The 24,713-nt window shown below is 39.0% G+C and overlaps 1 protein-coding gene across 1 annotated transcript in view; it reads right to left on the bottom strand.

Moving 5' to 3' along the window:
• Nucleotides 1-24,713, bottom strand: part of SPON1 (spondin 1) — a 303,833-nt gene that overhangs the window by 40,722 nt on the left and 238,398 nt on the right. Inside the window, exon 7 of the mRNA XM_088145876.1 lies at nt 19,081-19,145. Within this exon, the coding sequence (XP_088002002.1) occupies nt 19,081-19,145 (65 nt within the window). The remainder of the gene's footprint in view (nt 1-19,080; nt 19,146-24,713) is intronic.

Raw genomic sequence — 24,713 nt, 5'->3', positions numbered from 1 at the left:
GTGCTATTCCACTAGTGATTTGGCTGTTTAATCGCTGTAATGGTGGTTGGCTTCTACAAATATATGGCATTCAAGAAGAAGAAATTCATAGTGTTAATTTAGGGCTGCATTTCATAATTCACCTGCTGGTTTTTTGAACTAAAAGATTAGCTGTGGTAGGAAACATTTCCCCTAATACTTATAGGATTACAATTTTTAAAACTTAACTATACTAGGGCTACCAGATGTGGACTGCAAGAATCTGGACAACCACCCAATGGTACCAAAGCAATTCAGAAAGTTCAAATTCTTTGCTGCCCTCTACTGGCCATCTAGAGTTTTGCAGCCCAGTTCTAGTGGTCCTACTATTCATTTTCTTTCTTTATGGTCTACTTTGCAATTCACTTTTTTTTTCTGAGAATACATTTGAAAGATCATTCTTGCCAATCAGTGGCCAATTGGTGAACATGATGATGTCATGGTATGGTACAGCAACATCAGCTACATTTATGGCTATCTGTTGTGTATGTGTGAGTGCAAGTCCTGGACTAGTCCCTGCAGTTTTCTTGGTAAGATTTCAGAAGTGGTTTGCCCTTGTCTTCTTCCTAGGGCTGACAGAGAGTGACTGACCCAAGGTCACCCAGCTGGCTTTGTGCTTAAGGCAGGACTAGAATTCACAGTCTCCTGTGACATCTATTTTCCTTTCCACTTTAAAGGAAATAACTAAAAAACAAAATGTGAACATAATCGTTCATTAAATCAAGTTTAGAATAAAGGTGCATTTTACCATTCGAAACTGAGAGCAAACATTCTGAAGATGCAGTTTTCTATATTCAGAATACATTTTTTCCTTAATTGTTCTTCTCGGCTGGATAAATGAAGGACGTGCTTAATTGAGCAAAACAACAATTGTGCTGCCAATTTGTTCAGTCATGATTTACACATTTAGAAGCTGGTATTGCGAAGATATTGAAGTTTCCTGATTTCTTGCCTGATGCCTTAACCACTACACCAGACTGGCTTTCTGTTACACCAAACTAGCCATCTGTTACAAGCCACAATTTGTCAGATTGAAGAGATGTGCATCACAATGTCCTCATGCAAGTATGTACTTGAGTCCCGATGTCTGGCACATGTGCCAGTTACATAATTTGCATGATGACATGATGACACACACGTCATCACCTTTACCACACCTTCCCCATGGAAGCCCATGAAGCATGTCAGTATGAATAAGAACGAACGATACTGATTAAAATCAAAGACTGTCCTTTTTAAATTCATTATATGGGTGATCCTTGGAAATTATATCATTCTATCATATGTAGATTATTCTACTTTGCAAGGGAAATTCCTTTTAGGAGATCGGGTTCCAAAGTTCTCTGTGGAAAAAAAAAATCTCTCCTCACATCATTTTACCCCTAATTCTTTCCCCCCATTTATCTTGCAACATTATATGGCGACATTAGAAATAAATTATCCTAAATAGATCTAAGGCTCAGGTCTTACGTCTATCATACTAATGTTTCAACTTCAAAGCCTCTATTTCAACTACAGTGGGAGCTGTAAATTCAGATTAGGCAAAGGCAGAAGATGTTTTTCATCTAACTGCAAACACCTGATAGGATGCGATGCCTCAAAAAGGGAATAGTACTTCTGAGACATCTGCATTCAAACTGAGAGAGACTATCCTTAAGAACACCCTCACATGTTGACTTAACTTCTATTTACTGGCAGGGATTAAGCAGAAATGTGTGTCCTGCCACATGTAAAAATTTACATACATTTTCTTATGCAAAAATGGGGCAACTTAGTGGATCAATGTCAGACAAAGTAGTCTCTCAGAAGGCACTGATTCTTCAGTTATTAAACCGTGTGTCAGAATCTGCCTTCTAATTTCCCCAGAATATTCTTTCCCTTTGAAAGAAACTTTTGCATTAACTCCTGAATGTCAGGGAATGGTTGAAAAAGCTGCTAAAGAAATTTTCAGCACAGCGCTACGTTGCTTCCTCTTGTGGAATGGTCAGTTTCCGTATCTCATAGATCACATCCACACAGCTGCTTTGCTGTGCTCCCCTCCCCTCCCCTCCCCTCCCCTCCTGGAGCTGGTGGTAAATCACGGAGCACTAAATCTTGCTGTCCCCTCAGTGTGTCCTTACTGCGCACTCAGGAGGGGTCTGTCCTTACTGCTGCCCTTATGGCCTTAATGTGCAAAATTCTAAGGGCTGTAATTGGCTGAAATTTCAGTCCTGTCCATTCTTTCCCACCATGTGAAAAGCCCCCTGCAGTTGGGGTGCACAATGCTGTTGTTACTCCATGCACTGCATCTTTTTCCCATCATGCCATTGACCGATAATTTTTCTCTATACTGTACCTCTTGAAACTATGGTTTGTCTGGTTAACTTTTCAACATGTCAACCACTAGACGGCTGTAAAGAGCAAGAGTTTTTGTAACTATTGCCATCTAGTAATCATCCAGTTATGTGTAACCATTGGATAAGTGCTGTTGAAGTGCTGGAGTCTGAGAAAGGGGTTTAGCAGCGGGGATTGGTGCGGGAGCTATAAACTGCCCTGAGAAGCCCAAGCACATTGCATCAGGGGAGGAAGTGGACCTATGCTGGCTGGGGAATCCTGGGAGTTGAAGTCCAGACATCTTAAAGTTGCTAAGTTTGAAAAACGTTGCTTTAGATGAACCAGTTGACCAAACAGTTGATCCATTAAAAAAAATAAACAGTGACTGCAGAAAGAGGGCCTTTGATCTGTCTCACAACCAAAGGAAGAGAGGCAGGAGAACAAGTCAGGGACTGTATGGAATGGGGCAATCCCACAGGAAACCAGCTGAACCAATCTGCACCCCAAATTTGCCAACAAGGATACCTCATTTCAGGCTGTCTTCTTCATGTGCCTCAATGCAGAAGACATTGCCCGTATGTAGTATCTGGAGGTGGAATAAGAGCGAAAACACCACTTCCAGGGCAGAGCACTTGGGCCCCCTTAGCAGTGGGTAGACAATGGGGCATTCTCAGTGGCATACAAACATGTCCTCTGGAAAACAGACTGTCCTCATGCCAAGCAAGGAGGCTGTGTGGATTCACACAGAGTTGGCGTAGCCTAAAGTTAATCAATTTACAAGCCTAATCTATAGATACTTTTCCCCATTACTGACTTCGGACAGACAGTCTAAAGGCTAAGAAGCTCTGTGGTTGCAGCTGTCTTAGGGTGTGTCAGTAGAGTCATCAATTATTAGCTATAGATCTTTCAACTGACATTTTGTTGAAATATCTACCTGTCGCTATAACTCTCGGTTGATGCCAATTGACTATGGGTAAAAGTATGCATGCATGATTTCACATTTGCATTATGAAAGAGAATAGTTTTTAGAAGAAATTAATATAATAAAATGCTAATGATATGCAATGGCTGCTTCATTAAAGGTCTATGACATGCTTTCTACTTTAAAGGAAATAAATAAAAAAAACAAAATGTGAACATAATTGTCAGTTAATTCAAGTTCAGAATAAAGGTGCAGTTTACCATTCCAAATTGAGAGCAAGCATTCTGAAGATTTCAGCTTTCTATGTTCAGAATACATTTTTTCCTTAATTGTTCTTCTTGGCTGGATAAATGAAGGACATGCTTAATTGAGCAAAACAACAATTGTGGTGCCAATTTGTTCAGTCATGATTTACACATTTAGAAGTTGGTATTGTGACGATCTTGAAGGCAAAACATGAAATCTTTACTAATGGACTGCACTGGATTGTAGAACAAAAGGTAAACTGAGCAATCAAATTAAACAAAAGAGTTAACTCTAAATAGAGTCAGTGTCTTCTTGTATTCCAGTGGAGTTATAGTTGAACTAAAAGTATTTTTATGTTTCTGGAGGAAGGGAGGTATTTTTCTATTCCTGAAGCATTAATAACAATAAATGAATTACTGTGCTAGCAGAGAAAGAAAATGGAGACATAATTATCTTATACATTTCAACAGAAATGTAAATACTCTGAGATTCACATTACATGCATAAGGAATCATAGTGTATTATAAGAAAATCTCTTTATGCATTTTTATTATGGATGTTTTTCAAATATTTACCTAAATACTTTCATTTTTCAAAACTGAGATGCTCACTGATTTGAATCATCTCGTAAGTGCTGATTAATGCATGGTTAGTATAGATTTAGTAGGAACTCTCATTCAGGAAACAAACTATAAATTTAAAAATTACCTGATTTTTATTAACTCTTCTCTTCCTAGCGAGGATTTAGAGTAACTTGAAAATTTAACTGTATTGCCTAATGTTAACTTCTCTAACTCATCTTGCATTTTGTGGGTAAGATAGAAACAAATTAATAATACATATGAAGAAGGAAAAACTCCACTCAGTATACTAATCTTTAAATTCATCTTTAAATGTTAAAGTTATTGATTGTTCATTAGCATAGTGAAGATAATAGGATGAGTTGTGGATGTATGTGACCCCCAAATCTCTTTTGGATGTTGGAGGTCCAAATCCAATGGCACTGAGTCTTCAGCACCTCATGTTGACTACAGAGAGGCCAGTATGATAGCTATTATTTTGCCTGCTTTTTAAGAGAGTTATTTATTTATATTTCAAATCTGGTCACCACCCATCTCACTAGGAAGTGACTCTGGGCGGTTTACAGTAAAAACAAAAAATAAATATTAATTAAAATTCAGTAAAAATAGTATAAAATACAATAAAAACCAAATACATACATAAATAATATCTTCCAAGGTGCTGCTGGTAGAACAGATATTAACATACAGGAGCATCTTCAAGGTGCTAGCCACCCCCAGGGTTGGTTGCCCCTTTTCTTGCCCTATACAAACTGTCAGAGCCAGGTCTTAACTGCTTTCCAGAAGGTCAGAAAAGTAGGGGCCTGCCTTACATTTGGGAGGAGGGTATTCCATAGGGCAGGGGCCACAGCAGAGAAGACTCTCCTTCTGGGCCCCACCAGTCGACATTCTTTCATTGATGGGGTCCGTAGCATACCCTCTCTGTTTAACCAGGTGGGATAGGTCAATATAATGGAGGAGAGATGGTCCCTCAGGTAACCCAGCCCCATGCCATGTAGGGCTTTCAAGGTGATAACCAACACTTTGAATTGGACCTGGAAGCAAACTGGCACCCAATGTAGCTCCCACAGCAAAGGTATAACATGTGCCATCTTTGTGGCACCCAAAATTGCCTGTGCGGCTGAATTTTGAACCAGCTGTAGCTTCCGGATACTCATCAAGGGTAGCCCCATGTAGAGTGCATTGCAATTGTCTGTATGGGAGATGAGCAGGGCATGAGTGACTGACTGGACAGCCTCTCGATCCAGGAAAGGATGTAACTGGCACACAACATGTAGTTGAGCAAAGGTCCTCCTGGCCACGACTGCTACCTGCTCCTCCTCTGTTGTGAGTCCAGGAGGACCCTCCGATTGTGCACCAGATCTGCCTGGGGTAGTGCAACCCCATCCAGAACCAAAGGTGGTAAAACTCCAGATACTGTGATGGAATGGAATTATGAAGGTCGAGCTCAGGGAGACAAACATTTTCTTAGCTCACCAGAACCGCGTGGGAGGATCAAGAGGATGAGACTGGCACCTCCCTGAGGAATTCACACTGTTGTGGCTGGAGGACTTTGGGAGCTGGGGCTTTAGTCTGGGAAGATTGATGTCAGGCCTAGCCCAAGGAACTCCAAGAGACAATGCCAATTCAGTCCAGCTATGTTTATTAGCTACAACCTCTAGCAAGAATCTTCCCAGACTAAAACCCCTATAAATACCCACGAAAGGGTCACATCATCCTGGGCACAGAGAGAACTGCTCCTGTCTGTGCTCCTGCACTCTGAAGATGCCGGTCACAGATGCTGGTGAAACATTAGGAAACAAAACTTCCAGAACACGGCCACACAGCCCGGAAGACCCACACCAGCCATCGTATGCCGGCCGTGAAAGCCTTCGACAATACATTGACTATATTACTGTTAAAAGGAGGTGGAGAAGCTCCATTATAGCATCAAAGACATGGCCAAGTGCTGACTGTGGAACAGATCATGAACTGCTCATGCAGAAGCTCCAAGTTAAGCAAAAGAAGAAGAAGAAAGCCCATCAATTTCCATGATATGATCTTGAACATATACCTGCCATTTTCAAGGAGAACATCAGGAACCACTTTGCATTGATAGAGAACCAGAGGAATTATGGAATGAACTTAAAGAAGTCATTAAGGATGAATGTGAAAAGAGACTGCCAAAAGTGAAGAAAGAGAAGAAAGCAAACTGGATGTTAGAACAAACTGTGGAAACTGCCAAGAAGAGAATAGCAGTTCTCTATTCAAAAGCCAAGAAAGACAAAAACCGCAGACAGGAACTTAACAAAGAGTTTCAGAGCTGTTAGAAGAGACAAGAAGCAGTGTTACAACAACATTTGTAAAGACATTGAAGAGAGAAACAGACATGGAAAAACAAGGAAAGTCTTTCAAAAGATCTCTGAATTCAGAATTCCAACCTCAAATCGGTATACTAAAGGATGCCAATGGACAGATAATAACAAAGAATATCAAAGGAAGGAGTATACTGTAATACTATACAGAGAGATATCAACTTGTAATATACTGTATTTATTGGTGTATAACACACACTTTTTTCCCTTAAAATTTGGGGCTGAAATCCTAGCTGCATGTTATACGTCAATATGCCCTTCTCACCTCAAGCGACAGGGCTGGGAGAGCAAAGTGCCGGCGGCCGGGAGAGCATTTCCTTTTTGGCAGCTGCCGCAACCCAGTGCTGCTGCTCCAGATGGCTGCAGAGGGAGGTGCAGAGCCTGCGGCATGCTGTGAAACGCCCCTCGGCCACCTGCCGAGAGCTGCGCCTGACCCCTCTCAGATCACCCCAGGACTGGCGAGGTCAGAAGATGCAGCCTCTCCTCTGGCTCCCCATGGCCTTGCCTGCTCCTCCCTCCTTCCTGTCGGGAGAAACTTTGGCATGGAGGGGTGGCTGCTCCCCCTCCGAGGGCTCCATCGCGCCATTGGGAGCACGGGAGAGTCTGGGGACCTGAGTTCTCTGGCACTTAGTGTTTCAGAGCAAAGCACAAAGAGCAGATCTGCAAGGGCTCCTCGGTTTGCTAAAACGGGGTGGGCAGGGAGCCGCACGCCACCCATTCCCCAGGCCTCTAACTTTGCAAACCAGCTGCTGTCCCGAGCGCGCTGTGCCTGGAGGAGGAAGAGTTAAGCGCCAATGTGTGTGTGTGTGCATGTTTGTGTGGTGCCCTGCTCTGTTTGGGAGCTCCTGGCTTTCCTGTTCCAAGCCCGTTTCTCCTCCGCTCTTGGGAGTCTCTCAAAATCACTGCGTTGCGGATCTGCTCTTTGCGCTTTGGCGCAGCTCTCGGCAGGTGGCCGGGGGACATTGTGCCATATTCTGCGGGCTCCATGCCTCCCTCTGCAGCCATCTGGAGTGGCAGCGCTGGGTTGCTGGGTTGCAGTGGCTGCCAAAGAAGAAATGCTCTCCTGGCCGCTGGCACTTTGCTCTGACGCACTGAGTGCTGGACCACGTGGGTGATGTTACTGAAGACTGCAAACAGAGGAGGCATACCCTAATAATAAATTACTGTATCCCCCAATCCACTCGGACCACCCGGGATTTTAAACCTTTGCTGGTCCACCAGAGATCTTACCTGCCAGCCTGCTGCAGACGGGTAAGCAGGAAGGGAGGGAATAAGTACCAGTATGGTAATAAACAGATTACCATTGCCACACACTACGCACAGCTAACAAACACTAATGGTACACACACACTACGCACAGCCAGGTTACATCATACAAAAGAGGTGCTTTTTCTTTCATGTTACATATTTACCTTATAAGTGGTATAAATATGAATAAACAAAAAGTTCAGAGCTCCATTTATTTTGCTTCCAAGTCATTTATTTTAAATTTAAGGTTTTTTACTCAAACTTCCTTCTTAAAATTAAGATGCGTGTTATACACCTGTGCATGTTATATGCTGATAAATACAGTATCTTAGAAGATCTTACAAGAACCTCCAGGTTCTAACCAAACTATGCCAGCAAATCTGGAGAATGACACAGTGGCCAACTGATTGGAAGAGGTCAATCTACATTTCCATAGCAAAACAAGAAGACTTAAGAGAGTGTGCAAACTATCGTACAATATCCTTGAATTCACATGCTAGCAAAATAACACTTAGGATCATCCAATGCATATTAGAGCCTACATAGAAAGAGAGATGCCAGATGTTCAGTGGCAATAAGTGTACCATTGGGAGACTTGAAAGAACGGGTTAGGGATAGATATTCATGGAGAAAATCTATTTATGTGGTTGCTAGGAGTAAAAAATGACTTGATGGCACATAATCAATAAATCAATCAATCATTTATTTGCTAGCAATACCTCTCCTTTCTGTTATAGTTATAAAACTGCTTCATTGATCAGGTCAGATTTCTGCTCAGGAAGACTCACACATACATAGAACATATCCTTCAACTTCCAACAGAGGAACCCCACTGACTCTTATTACTAAAATTTGAAGTGGTAGGACTACCATCTCTGGGCTGCAAAAATACAGACACCACAAGATGGCAGAAAGGAGATTAAAAAACTGGATTTTTGTACCTTAGATACAGTAATCATAGGCAGTGGGATTTCCTGCCATTTTGAGTCAGGAAGTTCAATAAAATAGAACTAAATAGGCTTAAAACAACTTTTTTTTTTTTTTTAAAGGAGAAACTTCCCCAAACCTCCTTTAATCACAGAATTTAAAACCTCTGTCCCACTCATGTATAGAAACTCTTCCATCAATTTTGTCTTTGTTTTCCTCCAAATTTTAAGTAAGGTTTCTGTTAGACACCAAAAAACTGTGCACTTTCTCTAATTAATCTCAGAAATATATTGTCTTAGGGTGAAACCTATTGATGCTTTCTTTTTAAAATGTATTAGAGGAGGTGGATTAAAGAAGCAGCAGTATGGAAAGAGGAAGGTATCTTTTCCATCCATCCCATTTCCAAAAACTACTGTCCAGATAATATGCTGAAACAAGGTGTGATCCCACATGCTTGGCTTTACACTAAAGATGACATTAAACTAATTCATATGATCAAATATTAAGGTATGAATGTAAATTGAGAATTTTCAGTTCTGCATGTATGATTCTGGATTACTTGGTTACCTTACAGATAACTATTTCCTCAGAGATATCTAATAGTGTTCTGTGCTTTGGATTTTAATCCAAGCCAAAGAAACAGAGCTTTCATGCTTCTTCTCCTTCTCTTTCATCATCCCTGACATACATTTCTGAGCTAGAATCATCTTGAATCATCAGCCACCAGATCATAAATTAAAATGATGGTTAAACATATGACTAGCCATCATTTTTTCAACTCAGTGCTATCAGGATTTTGTTTCCTATCTTTCTTCTCTAGTGGTACAAGTAAGAACTTCATTCTCTCAAATATTTAATAGACCTTGCAAGTTATTGCAAGTTATTATAAATTCCAGCAACTGAGAATTGAAGTTGTAACATCAACTGTTATGAAGGGAATGTTAAAATTACATGAGGTAGTGATGTTATTTCTAGACCAATAGTTCACCATGTCAATGACAGCCTGGCAGAAATGATCCACTGAGAGGCAGTCCCTTTATTCCAGAATGGTTCATTTACTTTCTTGTTAGTTCTACATTCCCCATAAAAGGAATGTAGATAAAAAAGAAGAAAAGAAAAGAAAAGAAAAGCCATGTTTTTTCATGCAATGTCTGGTGGAGAAACAAGAGAAAGAGAAATGAAGAAGGAGGAAGAAATGGCAGATGAACTGATGACTGTGGCAGAATGAAGAGCTGGTGAGTAGACTGGTTCTTTGATAATTCCTCTCCAGAAAAGGAGAGGACTTAAGATCACCCACTAGTGCTCCACACAGCTGCACCTCCTGAGGAGACCACAAGATAGTGATCTCCAGTGGGTTTAGAGCTCTAAGAGATGAGGAAATGGCCATCTTACTCAAACTGTGGTCGGTGCCTTTGAAAGGACACTAAGTTCACATACTTCCTTTTCTAATCACTTTTGGAAATTGCTTGTTAACTGCTTTTCAACTATTAGAAACCTTTGGATTGACAAGTTTGACAGTGCCAGGTGAATTTCCTTCAGTCTTTAGTAAAAGAAAATTTTAAATACAAGTTTAAGAACTTAAAAATTTTGGGGGGGAGGAATAAACTGTAAAACAGTGATTAAAACTTTGATTTTAGAAAGTTACAAACAGACTAAGGGTCCAGATAAATTTGAAATAAAATTTTGGAATTAATTATAAAGAATCCTTCCTGTGGGAAAATGCTTTTGTTTTGAACTTAAAAAAAAACATAATAAGATAAGATTTTAAAAATTGGACACTAGAGGGAACTAAAGATTACAATTAAAGGAGAAGAACACATAAACTCAACTTACAATTACAGAATGAAGGAAAATAGTCTAACATTGGACATACTGAAGGATATTTTTGAACAATGGACTCAAAAGTTCATTTTAATAGTGTCAACAGAGACATCTGCCTCTGGAGAGACTGTCTAAAAGATGTTATGGAAGAGGAACAGATTTCACCTGACAAGATTGAGATTGAGTTGAAAGTGGATTTACAAATGACAGGCTACAAGAATGACATGGAAAAAGATGTTGTACTGGACATACAAAAGAAACTGGCTGATGTCTTAATAAATACAGTGGTACCTCTAGTTACAAACTTAATCCGTTCCGTGATTCTGGTTGCAACTCGAGTTGGTCTCAAGTCGAGGTAAAGTTTCCCATAAGGTTCAATGTAAATACGGTTAATCCGTTCCGCCCTTCGAATTTGGTCGCACCACGAGGCAAATTTCCCCATAAGGTTCAATGTAAATACGGCTAATCCGTTCCGCCCTTCGAATTTGGTCGCACCACGAGGTAAATTTCCCCCATAAGGTTCAATGTAAGTATGGCTAAACAGTTCTGAAACATATGCATTTTATTTTTAAACCTCAAAAACCTTCCAAACGCCACAAAAACCTTCCAAACGCCACAAAACACACCACAAGCCTCACCGAACGTCTCCTTGCTACCGCAATCTCGCCCACAGGAAGCCACGACCGCGTGGCAGCAGGGAAAATGGCCACGGATCCGGTTCGTAAGTAGAGGCAGAGTTCGCAAGTAGAGGTAAATTTTTGGGGCCGGAGCTGGTCGTATCTTGAAAAATTCATAAGGAGGGCGTTCGTAACTAGAGGTACTACTGTAAAAGGGAAATACAAACAATAAACCAAGAGGGTGACCTGGATAATTTTCCTATAATGGATTTACAGAAGATACCTGTTAAAGCTTTGAAGAATATTGTGAGAAGGGACGAAGAAAAAATGAAAAGAAATCAAGTTCTAGGACTAAAGGGACTAAAGATTAAGATTGTTAGAAGTAAAAGGAAGGAATATAAAGTTGGTTTATTTGATCGAGGTTAAAATAGATATGCTGTTATCTCTGGTTACCTTTAATGGACTTTTGCTGACATCAGGACTGAAATAATGAGGTTTTAAGTATGTTTATAGATAAGAGATGGGATGGGGAAGAAAAGATCATTTGTTGGAGTTTAAGGGAAGGTTATTAAAGTTGTTTATACTTATTGTGATGGTAGGAAGTCACACACACACACACACATATATATATATTTCTTTTTCTTTACTATATTCTTACTTTTCTTCCTTCTCTAGTTCTCTCTCTTTCTCTTTTCTCTTTTTTCTTTCTTTTCTGTACCTTCTCTTTCTTTTTATTCTTCTACCTTTTTTGGTTTGTATTAGTTCTTACTGTTGTAATTATAACTTTAATAAAATTACTGTAAAAATAAAAAAATAAAAAAGAGAAGCAAGAGAAAGAGGGAGAAACGTAGTTCATAGTGGAATCCTTTTTACAATTTTTATTTTAACTTCAGCCTATTCGACTGCATTAATTTCTACATGTCATTTTCATAACAAATAGGTTGTAGAAAACTGCAGCTGTTGTGCTCAGAATTATTGGGCAAGCACATGGTGGGTTTGGCATCCTCCAGTATCCAGAAAATGATTATGCTTTTCTGGCATTTATTTTGTTTACTGAAAATTATGTGGGTGTGCCTTTGGGTCAGTCTTGACTCCTGGCAACCACCCAGAGAAGTCCATGCAATTTTCTTGGCAACATTTTTAGAAATGGTTTTCTCTTCCTTTCTTCCTAGAGCTGAGAGAGAGTGACTGGCCGAAGGTCACCCAGCTGGCTTTGTGCCTAAGACAAGACTAGAACTCATGGTCTTCTGGTTTCTAGGCTTGAGCTTTTAACCACTGTGCCACTGGCTCTCTTACTGAAAATTGGGAATATTAAAATCAAGTCAGTGTCACTGGCTGTTTCCCACTGGAGACAGTTTTGCTCAAGAGACCTCTTCTTCTCTTGTGTGATTCTTAGGAAAAATCAGCTTGAAACCCAGCAGGGGGAAAGAAAGAAGCAGTTGATAAAAAGTTGCTAGTTCTCCAACTGCACTCTAGGGAGTTTTTTCTGCTGCAGCCCAACTTATTTTTTCTTTAAAAAAAAAGCGGGCACTTCCTTATCTTACTCCTCTTTAAAAACTCCTGGCCTCCATCTGCACGCTACCTTCCATATTCTCTATCTCACCTCTGGAGTGACCAGCCATGGAAGAGAATCAAGAAGGAAAACAGCCAAGAGAAAACCTCTTTCCAGCAGTTGTGTTTTGAGGAATAAAAGATGCTGAAATGTTAAAAAAAAATAAAACTTCTCAGACATTAAATCTATACAAATCTCAAAAATGATTCAGAAGAAGAGCTTGGACTTCACAGTTTCTCATTCTACAGTCTGGTCACCTTGTAAATTATATCTGAATCTCTTACACTGAGGAATTCTGGGATTCCAGACCTTCTTTATCTCAGCAGGCATTCCTTCAAATGGACTTTGATTCCACACATATTCTGCCATATGTAATTGACTTCATAACAAGACCAATGCAAAATGACTGGTAGCTTAGCTAATAGGATAAAGCTTTCGTTTTAGGCCTTATTAAACCTATGTACATACTGAGAGTCTTCAACTGTTGATAGTATATAAAGTCCCATCACCACCATCACCACCACTACGACCACTACCACCACCATCATCATGTAAATAATAAGAAAATGCCAAGTAGAAGTGAAAGAAAAAAAAAATACAATCCTCTGAGTGGCATGAGAGTACAGATATGTCCCATCTTATACCCTGTAAAAGAACCAGGCAACTTAAAGATGCCCAGTCTCTAAAATCTGTAGAGAATGAGGAAATGGTTTAGTCACATCACTGGAGAGGCTAGAAGTGTAAGCTTTGGCCTTTTGGGGGTCTTTTATTTTTTTGGGGGGTGGGAAGACTTGGAGTCAGTGGGTTTTAAAAAATAAAATAGTCCTGTTAAGCCTGATGATTAACATACTGTTTTGCTCTTTGATTTATGTTTCAAAAAACACTCCAAAAATCATGGTGCCAAAAGTTGCTTTGCCACTGAATTTTGGCAATTGAACTTGAGAGACTCTCGGGGTCACAAAAAAGGGAGCAGGTGCCATAAGGTGCTTCCCCATCACAGACAAATGTTACACCAAAAAAGACTACTAAATCAGAAGTATAGTTATAGACTGAGCTATCATGAGTAGTCTAGATTTGTAGCTTCATTTGGAAAACCTGCCCGAGGATTTGGGATGGTAACATTCTAAACCAAAATTAAACTTGGCAAGTAAAGTTTCCTGCTGAGTCTAAATGTGAGATGTAACGGGAACAGCATGGAAGGTACTGTTAATTGCCTCAGCTGGACATGTGTTGATTAATTAAAGCTACTTTTGGAAATGCTCTTCATTTTTCTGCTGGGGCTGTCAAGCTGCTCAGTTATTAAACCTCAGTGCCTCCCTCATGGTGTCCCTTAGGAATGGCCAGAGATGGGTTGCATAGTTTGGAATATGAAAACTGGCATCTCAGGTTGGGGTTATTGTTATTAACAGCAGTGAACAGGGGGTTTCAGATCATTTTATTCAGATTTTATTATTATTTTTTTGCGTAAGTCCTGAGTGGCAAGCAAAGAACTGAATAGCACTGTTGCTTGTCACAAGAGCTCAGATGTTTTTTGTGTGTCTATATGTGTGTGTGTGTTTCAGAATCATTTACAAACAGATGGGACAATTTTCACTGATTTGACTATCAAAACTGTATTTATAAATTCCTGCCCCCCCATTAAAAACCAAGATCAGAAGATATGTAACTATTCTAAACACAATCAGAAGAAAAAAACAGCCCTATATTTATGTTGTTTTTTTTCCTCGTGGTCATACAGAAGAAGAACTGGATGAACATCTTAAAAGTAAAACAGATTTGGTATGAGAGTGTGTGTTTAATTAAATTGTTTAAATGTCATTTTAATTGATTTAAACATTCTAAATTTTATTGCATGGAAATAAAGGCCTTTTGCAAATATAATGATTATAAGTTTTCTTTACCTCCCTTTCCCCAAAAGAAACAGGTTGCATTATGCGATTTAATGTAAAACTCTGTCTTGATTCTCACCTTTCACTCATGGCTAGTTCCAATGCCAGACACCATCAATGTGGGAATGTGCTTATTTTATGTACAAATGTAGGTCATCACCAGTTTTGCCTAAAACAAACTTGAAAGTTGATCCTACAGTGAAATGCTTCAAGGGAAGCTAATTTGTACAGCCTTTCATCTATGGCAAATCTGTTTGGTCATAGAGAAATCCAAGTGTTTTATTATGTTCAAGTGTGGCTTGCAGAATTGCCTATGTGAACGCAATATGTCAGTGTTTCTCACCAGTAGATAATTATGGGATGGAATCATGTATTTTGTCATCTCAGATCAGCTTGAATGAAAAAAGTAAAATCATATGTGCTCCTCCTTAGCAGATTAATTGCTAATAGGATTGTAACTTTGCCAAATTTGAAGAAAAAAATGTTAGGAATGCCAGGATTAACAGCTTTGTTAGGTGGATGGCAAGTCTAATAACAGTCTAATGCTTAATCTTTTAAACAACAAATACAATATAGCCATATCAGGCACCAATGACATGTTTTCATTTTCAGAAAATACTGAAATTTCAAAGATAACAACTAATAATAAATAATCATTATTTGGAATTCATTGCATTGTGAAAATATTTCCTGACTCCTAATAGTGGTATCCTTAAAACTGAAAGATTAGAGTATGAAACTTTTATAACAACTGTGATCTAATTTTATGATGATTGAAGGTTACACCTGGGGGTGGAAATATTTCATGTTTCACAATCCCAGCGTAATTACATGTGGTACTATCTTGTTGGATATACAAGTGTATATACATAAATCCCCCCCATGCATACATATATATATATATATTTGACATCATTCTATTTTATGCAATATAGTGTTTTAGCAAATCAGTTTCCTGGTGCATGTTAGGAGATTATGTTTAAGAATTTATCCACAATCATTAGTCAATAGAATTAGCAAATTATCCCTGCCACAACTGGTCTGCTACATTATGCATAATAATGTGCTAATTTTATTTTATCCTGCGGCAATATTGTAATCATTGATAAATCATAGTTTAATTAACTAAGGGAAAATGGAGAACTTAAATAGAAAAATATAAAATTCCATTTCTTAGACAATGAAGCATCATATGCTGAAATAAATTATCCTGATGGATTTCAAAGTCTGCAGAACCTAAATTTCAACAGGTGGGCCGATCTATTGCATTTGGGGCATAAATGTTTATAATATGCAAAATTTTGAAGAAATGTTTTACTTCAACAATGCTTTGAGTGAAGCAATCTTTTATAGTTGATTCACAAAGTGACATGATCCTCCTGCTTCTAAAAAGCAGGGCAAAGCTGTCATGCTGCTTTCTTTGTTTCTGATGCCTTTTCTGGCACTTGGTAGTTCTTTAATAGCCACAGGTCACGATGACCTGTCAGTGCATCGTGACCTCAGTGAAACTAACTGCATCCTTACAAGGAAGCAAACAGTGAAGCCTCTACGGTACAAAGTGCCCACTAAGCACAGCTGCCTTGAATAGGCCTAACATGGAGAGAGAGAAGACATTACATCTGGAAATGGGATGGTGAATGTGTAACTCCATGGCTTGTCAGGAAGCAGGAGCAAGCAACTTTCTCTGGCCAAGGCCCGGGCTTTGTCTCTGAGTGTCAAATTGAGGACTGCACTTTAAAAAAAAAAAGAGTGGTGCCAGAAGAAATTATTGAAGCTTCATTATTATTTAGAGAAGATTACTATCCTATCATGAATTTGATAATTCTCTCTTCCTGTCACATTAAAAAATACAATTTGAAAGCAAGTTTGGGGGATCTCTGAGGGCATCCACCAAAGCCTTCAGGAACACCTGCTGTTATTAGTTCCCCAATGACACACTTCAAACAGGGGCAATGATTCTCTGTATACCTCTAACAAGATATATAGAAGCCTTTGCCATCCATGCCAAGATCAAGCCAATGAATATTTAAGAAAAGAGCACAGAAATAATTTTTTAAAACTTCTTGACAAGGACCAAGTATTCTTTGGAGATTCTGCTCTTTCAGTCTTTTTCTCTGTCATTCTTACCAAATCCTGGGGAACAACTGTCCTGAATGAAATCTTTAATGGGATACTTCTAGAGAGATATCAGCAGCTGCTAGAAGGACACAGGCTTTCCCCAATTACATCCCATCTGTGTCTATAGTCACTTGTGTATTATACTGAACAAATGGTTTGATGAGAATTTATTCAAATTTTGTCATGATACCCCAGGGGCAAAATCAGAAAGCAAGTTTTGTTCAAACAGATTGAGCCTACCCTGGATATATAACTGTCGTTCTGAAATCAGCTGCAAATGAAAACTACAGGGAACTGAAATTTTTATAAGCAAATCCAGTTCTTAAAAAACAATATACAGATGTGCCCTGACAGTTGTATGAAATTTGAATAACTAAAATTTGTATCCTTTATTGTCTTCAATTAGATGAAATTTAATTCAACAGTAATTCTACAAACATCATAGGCATTTTAGAAGCACAAATTAATGTGCTTAATTATTATTAATTATTATTAACATTAATTGGTACTGATGTGCATAATATTTTGTGAGAAGTACATATGCATTGTTTTTAAAGGATTCACTGATGAAACAGCGTGGTAAATAAGGCCAGAGAAATTGAATGTGAAAATGTGTGTGAGTTTTCAAATCCTATTTTACAAAGATGCAGGAATGACACCCTTGAAAAAGACAATTTCCACAGATCCCCAGTATGGACAGAACAATTTACAAAAAAGTGCTATGTACTATAAACAAAACCATGAGAGACAGCATGAAATACCAAAGAACATACACTGTGTGCTTGACCAAATCACACATTGCCTTGAAATGTTGAAGGTGTTGACAAAAATGTGTTATAAATGCCTATTTTGAAAAGAATTTTGAACAAAAGACTCAGTCAAGCAACTCTAGAGAGAGGAGAGGAAAAAATGTGCAGTATAGTGTAAAGCAATACATACTATGATAAAAGAAGCAGATAAAAATGTTCTGAAGGCAGTGCATAAAATTTCAACCAAGCAGACATTCTAGGCTGGAGATAATCCTCAAATAAATCACACTGTATCCTATATAGATTTATACTCTAGAAAGTGTGTTTATTATTTTAAAAGAAGGAAACTTTCATAGAAAGTGCAGTTTAGAGGGACAGTTCAAAAGTAAGACAAATGACTGAAATGTATTAATTAGTATTCTCATTTAAGTTACCAACCCTGGATATCAGATTCTCCTGGAGGGAGCTTCCATTAACTAGGTTCTAGGTTCCAGTAGTGGTGGAACAGACATAGAACTTAGGGAGGCAAGAAGAATCTTGATAGATGCAGCTAGTAGTGCATTCAGTTGAGTCTAGGTCACTAATTCTTTAGAGTTGTGGAGGAAGAGGTATCACTGCCCAGTATTGTTGCTTTGTTGTTATGAGAAATTGTCATTTTTTAACAACCTGCTTGCCCTGTTTAAATGGAAGGTATCATGTCACACATTAATAATAGGAACTGCAGCTTTCTAAGAAATGGGAGAGTCTTATTTCTGTGGAATCTTTGGTGCTCTCTGAGCTTGGTTGTTTGCTTGCAGATGTTTTATTACCCAACTAGGTAACATCATCAGTGTGAGCATGGGGTTTGCTCCCTGTTTATATACAGTAGCTTGCCCTGCCAGTGTTGGTGGGGGTATGGTTTTTTCCTTGATTTAGCTAACCCCAAAATTCTAGGGAATTCCTGGAAGCTTGGCATTCAGACAAATCAGCCATCAATAGACACATAGAAATAAACCATATTTACACACCATTCAAAAGAGACAACAAAAGGCTAAGGGGGCGGGGGAAGACCAGAATACATCCCCCCCAGCAGCCAACATCCAGATAAGCAGGGATTAACACCAGGCAAACAAAAACAATACCCTTATCAAGAACTACCAAGGAGAAAACCACACCCCCACCAACACCGGAAGAGCAAGCTACTGTATACAAACAGGGAACAAACCCCACACTCACTTGCATTGATGATGTTACCTAGTTGGGTAATGAAACGTCTGCAAGAAAACAACCATGCTCAGAAAGCACCAAGGACTCCACAGTTCAACCCTGAGCTACAGATATTCTCTTCTATTGGAGTCCTATTTCTTCTCATAACTGGAGTTCCCAAGGCAGCCCTGATTAAAGCAGCTTAATTTTTCATTTTCCATTAAATTAAATTGGGCTTACAACTAAGCAAGCAGGAACTGTATTAGCTACTAGATATACCCCCAGTCCTTAGGAAAAGATCAACATAATGGGAAATACATTTCTAGATTTATTGCTGGATCAATAACACCCTTCCTTAACTTGATCTTCCCCAAATATTGCTAGATGGAAACATGGACAGAGGCAAAGAAGATTAATTTATCAACACATTTTTATCTGAGAAAGAGAGAAACGTTTGTGGAAGGCATGATGTTTACAGCATTCTGTCAGAGGACAATAATAGAAAAGTCTTCTGGGAGGTTGGCTCCCTTCCCTACTTACACGTTTAGTGGTTGCCAGGCAGGCCACTGTGCCTTTGCTTTGATGACAGTCAAAACCTCATCACTCTGTAAAAGAGAAGCAATGCACATCAATGAAGAAAATGATGTTTGGACAGCATTATGGTGAATAATACTCTGCAGTGATTTGTAACAGCAGAAAAGGTACTTGATTTCAAATGTCTCCTCATAATTTCCATGAAGGCAGATTTAGCTCATGCCTTTTCTTTTGAGGAAGTGAACTTCCTCTTTGGTATGATACCAAACAATGGTCCTGACATAAGGCTTGTTACTTGGCAAGTCCTGTTTTGAATTAATCCTGAGATGTGCAAATGCATATAGGGAGGTAACATTGGAATTGGTTTCCTATGGTAATTTCCCCGAGGATTATTTCACAGTGAGCAGAATCTGAATTTCCCACTGAGAAAATGTTTACCGTGACAATGAAGCACATGGCAGTGCATTTGCAAGATGTAAATGTATTTTGTAAGACTGTATTTTGGGTGACAGCAATAAGGCTTTGGAAGCCACACACTGTACACTCAGTACACTCTGCTTTAAAGGCAGCAATTTTTTCAAGCGTCAGGCATCCTTGTATAATCTTGCATTTTGGTACAGGTTTTGTTTTTTTCAACTAAAAGTGGAAAAAAATATGGACATCTCATATCTAACAGCTCCTCTCCCAAACATATTACACAATATTGATCTACTCCCCCCAGATCTCATGAGAGTTGGTGAACTGAGCTATTTTCTGTATTTAATTTGGGGGATTGGCAAAAACCATCTACTAGTGTCATCGTAATTTGGATCCCATGGGCACCATATTGCTGACTGCAAATTAGACCACAACTTTCAAAAGTTAGCCAAGGAAAGACACAAAATGTAATCTACGCAGCATATGAAAGCAACAGAACATCATAGATCTAGGAATTTCCTGCTGCCTAATCCCCATGCCTCCAACACTGATGCCATGAAGATCATGACAGAGTTAACTATAGGTTAGTTCTGGTAATCTTTTTAAGGCTGGAATAAAACTGAGAGTTGTATATAATTGCAATATTATGAACAATGCTTCTTTTCCTAAACAACAGTTTCCCCTTACAAATATATCATCTTCATGGTGCCTCTGTAAAGGTCTCCATAGTTTTTATTTACACAGTAATATTTTTAGCTTTTTAACGTTCCTAGAGATGGGAGACAAATGAGTTTAGTTTGAAGTTTCATGGGACCTTTCACTAATTCATATTTTTTAATCAAGACGCAACCAAAACTCAGTCATGCTTCCAAACCTATACTTTCCCAAATTTTACAGTGCAGTTTTGTGTGGCACAAAAATGCATATGTTGGAATACATACATATTGGTGAAAATAATGCACAGAAAAAAGTTATATTAGGAGAGACTGCCTGCAAAAATATATACTTTGGGGGAAAATGCATCCCCAAATGAACATATTAGGAAAAATTCATATAAAGATCTTGTTTGTATCCAAATGTTTCTATTTATATTAAACAACAGCAACAACAGCAACAACAATCCACAAATTGGCTGAAACCATATTGGCACTGATAAAAAGGGAAACTGGATATTTGAAAAGTTAATCTATTTGCCAAATTCATGTTTTGTTTTGTTTTTTAAAATTTGGATTGCCACCTAGTGAGGCCACTGAGCAGCATTCTCTGAAAGACACAATAGTTGTGGTTGTAGGGAAAGCCGCCCTAGTTAAGTGGTGAGTGCCTGAATTCCTTGTTTACTGATTCAATATAAGAGCAACATTTATGGAAAGCAGTAGTAGAGAAAAAAAGTACCGTTTGGCAAAGATTGATTTGATATGTTCTTCACGTGGACAATGGGATATATATTTATTTAATAACTTTTTTAGAGCCACCACAGGACTTCTTTATGTACCAGTGTAGAAACAAAGACAATGTTCTGTTGCTTCTTGCATACCACAGATCTGATTGGTAGCATTTAGAGATTAAATGCTGCATTAAATCTATTAGCCATCCATGAGAAAAGATATATATATATTCATTCATTCATTCATTCATTCATTCATTCATTCATTCATTCATTCATTCCTGATGGACGAGCTCAAATAGAGATTCATTCCACTCCCACCACATCTCTTTGGTGCTCAGCTGCTGTTGCCATATTAGCATATACTACAGTGTTACCAGAACACTTTATAATATGCAGAGACTAGTTTCTCCTTTATCTCTGCATAGGGGAAGTGTCAGGGATACTGTGGAATTATGACAAGGCTGTTCTTTTGCTCTGAGCACAATGTCAGCAACACTTGTTGAGCTTTAAGCTTTTAATGGAGGAGGCCACAGCCACCCAGAAGTCATTCCACATCTTCTTGGGGATCTCTGAATGAGCATGAGGTTAGGGCCTCCCACATGAAAGATACCAAGATATATATATTTCAAAAGTGTGTATTTGTGTTTGGGTATCCATGAAAGAGAGAAAGGGAGAAAAGCAAAAAACCTAGAAAGCTTCATTTTAAGGATTTATGGAAACAATCTAATAGTGCCAATACTATTATTAATATTTTTGCCAGTAGAACTAGGAGCAGTGGAAAAGATTATTGCTATTTAGAAGAGACTATTGTTAAGAAAGCATAATAAATAACAGATATATAGCTGCTTCTATTAACTGTAAAAATAGAGAGCAATTTTATCTGTGCTCCTTCTCAAATCCTTGTATCAGCAATTCTGAGATTATACAGAGTATAATAAAGCTCAAACAAAACCAGCAGACAGGTTTTAGCAAGATTCCAGGGAACAGAAACATATATCAAATATTTCTTAGAGTTTTCCTCTGTCCCAAGATTCTTTCTGAGTAAATTGTTGAGGGGAGTATGATGTTCACCCCCTACTCCCAGGACTTCCACCACTTTAAAACAAAACCAAACCAAACTTTTCCCTAATTAGATGAAAACCCACACCATTCATTACATGTAACTGGTAGTTCCAACTGGGCTGCCCTTTCAGGTGAGTCATATTCTTGACCAAAAGGACTCCAACACAGCTCTAATCGACATATGCTCCAGTTTAGGGAAATACATTTCTACAATAGGCTGCTTTGCTTTTGTCATTATTTCTTTCACCAAGGCATGCTATGGAAGAGGTGGAAGAGATAGTAAAATGTGCAGCATGGGTGCCTCAGGAAACTTCCTCAGTTCTTCCTGGTATTCAAATTTGTTCTGTATGTTCTGAGACGCCAGCTTCAAATAATTAATTTTAATGAAAATATAGCTTCCATATTTTGGAGAATATGATAGGAATCACATCAATTTCTACTGCTGGGCATACTAACCCAACAGGAAGAGGTTGTGCCTAAACTAGACACCAGTTCCCAGGCCAAGCAAGTTCTTACACTGACATATCAGAAATCCCAGTTAAACTTGCAGCTCCTGCTTGCAATCAATTTGCAGAAGGCTTACATGGTCAGCTTAAATAAAAATGGAGAAGAATGTCCCACCTGGTTCGGCTTTCCAAAACGGCCCCTGAGCCGGCCACCTTCTCCCTAAACCCTCAACTCCCTTCCTAGTAAACCAGTCAGTGGCTTTGCAGTCAGATTCCCTGTAAATCTTCCCTTGACTGTGTTGGGGGACACACAGGTATAGGGTTTCTCTTTGTCCCTACCTGGCATCCAGGTGAATTGGCTCACTGGTACATGGTATAAGAGGGCATTCAGGCCCACTGACCTGCAGGAGCTGTTGCGAGACCTCCAGCTCTCAGAGATGAATGGCCTTGGGTGTGCCAATATTATGTATTAGCATGGGAGTGAGAAAGGGAAAACACTTTCTTTCCTTCCTGTCACCATTTGTGTTGCCTTATCTATCACTGCTGCTGTTTTGCCAGGCACAATCTTAAGGATACAGAAGCAGAATGGGAAGGAAACAAAGTGTATTGTCATAAAGGGAAATAATTTTTTGACTCTCAGAATAAGCCAAATTATCTCAGATGTATGTGGAAATTATTTGGACTACCTATGGATGAATTTGAAGTTAGCAAGAACAAGCTTATCCATTTCCACTGAATAGCTACTTCAGTGAAATACATACAGTATACATATATAAATACAAATATATTTGATCAATAATTTGTAATATTTGTATACAGTGCAAATATAATCCCTTGGTGCCCCCAGGGAGACACCAGAGGCTTAGTAATCTAGGGAGGCTCTTGTAAATGATTAGCTTGAGTCCCACTTCCATTTTTAAAAAATAAATATATAAATCACATTTTCACTTTGGGTACTACTTTGATTTCCCTCTCCCCAGCGCCAAAGGAGTAAAGTCCTCCTAGATTCATGGTTACTGTTAAACAAGCAGGTGGGCCAGGGGGGCTTTGCCCAACTTTGTCTGGTATACCAGTTGCAGCCTGCCTGGAGTGCAGGGACCTTGTAACAATAGCTCATGTCCTCATCATCACCCACTTGGACTAAGAAGCTTCAGTATGGTGTACACTGGCATACACCTGTACGACACCTAATATCTGTGCTCCAGACTCTGCCCTGGGTCCCTATTTGCTTCCGAGTGCAATTCAGAGTGGTGGTTTGGAGCTTTAAAGCTCTACATAGCTTGGCACTGAAGTAATTGCAGGACTGTGCTCTCCAGCTGGTCTCACCCTATCCAACAAACTGCTAGGGGCCCCTCCTTCTCTGAAGTGAGAGAGTAGAGGCTCTCAGGAACTGTTTTGCCATTGATGTGCTCTCAGGAAGTTGATCTGCCTCTGTGTTGTTGCCTTTCCATCAGCTATTAAAAACTGAGCTTCTTTGGAAAGCTTTCGAGTTATGAGACGACAGTATGTGCAAATTAGCATTGATTTACTATGTTTTATTTGTTTTTAGGGTAGACATTTTATTACTTTAGCCAATCAATCAATCAATCAATCAATCAATCAATCAATATCATGCAAGAGGTTGAAAGGACCTTGGCTTCAATAAGTACTGGCCACAGGTATCCACCCGAGGGGGTAAATAATAAAATATGCATTACAATGCAAGCCCCATGCCTCTTGTACTTACATCACATCACATCACATCACATCACATCACATCACATCACATCACATCACATCACATGTAAGGAATGACTGGCTGCTAAAATCACCTGGTCACCACTACTAAAGAGCACCCCCCAAGCCTCCATACACACAAACATTTCCCTTCATAAATAACAACATACCAATGTGTCAAGAGCATCACTTGGAAGATCCGCAAATAGGATTCACTACATGTGTGGACTTTTAAAAATATACCTCACAACCATAGGAGCCCTAATTCAGATTGGGCTGATTCCCTTTTCTGATGCTTTAGCACTTTCCAGTTTCTCTGTATTACATCCCTCCACAGTTTGCCCCAATTAGGCAAGAACAATTTCATGGAAATTTTAATTGGAAACAAGACCGTCACATCTATTTGGGCATAAAGGAAGCATCGATTCCTGATAGTGGTGAGCTGAGCTTAGTCTGTGTCCCTTAGAAATCAGATACGTTTATATCCAATTTGTGCCAGTAACTTCTTTTCATATATGATTCTATTCAAGCTGTTTTTCCAATTAAAATGGAAACTGGAAAAGTGTGTTTGTCATTTATCAAGTGTCACAACATATTATTTTTACACAGCT

Source organism: Python bivittatus, unplaced genomic scaffold (assembly GCF_059951505.1).
Source record: "Python bivittatus isolate LINGU-HERP-01145 unplaced genomic scaffold, Pbiv_v1 ctg000480_np1212, whole genome shotgun sequence".
Lineage (NCBI taxonomy): Eukaryota > Metazoa > Chordata > Lepidosauria > Squamata > Pythonidae > Python > Python bivittatus.
This window is presented reverse-complemented; position numbering and strand designations above follow the sequence as displayed.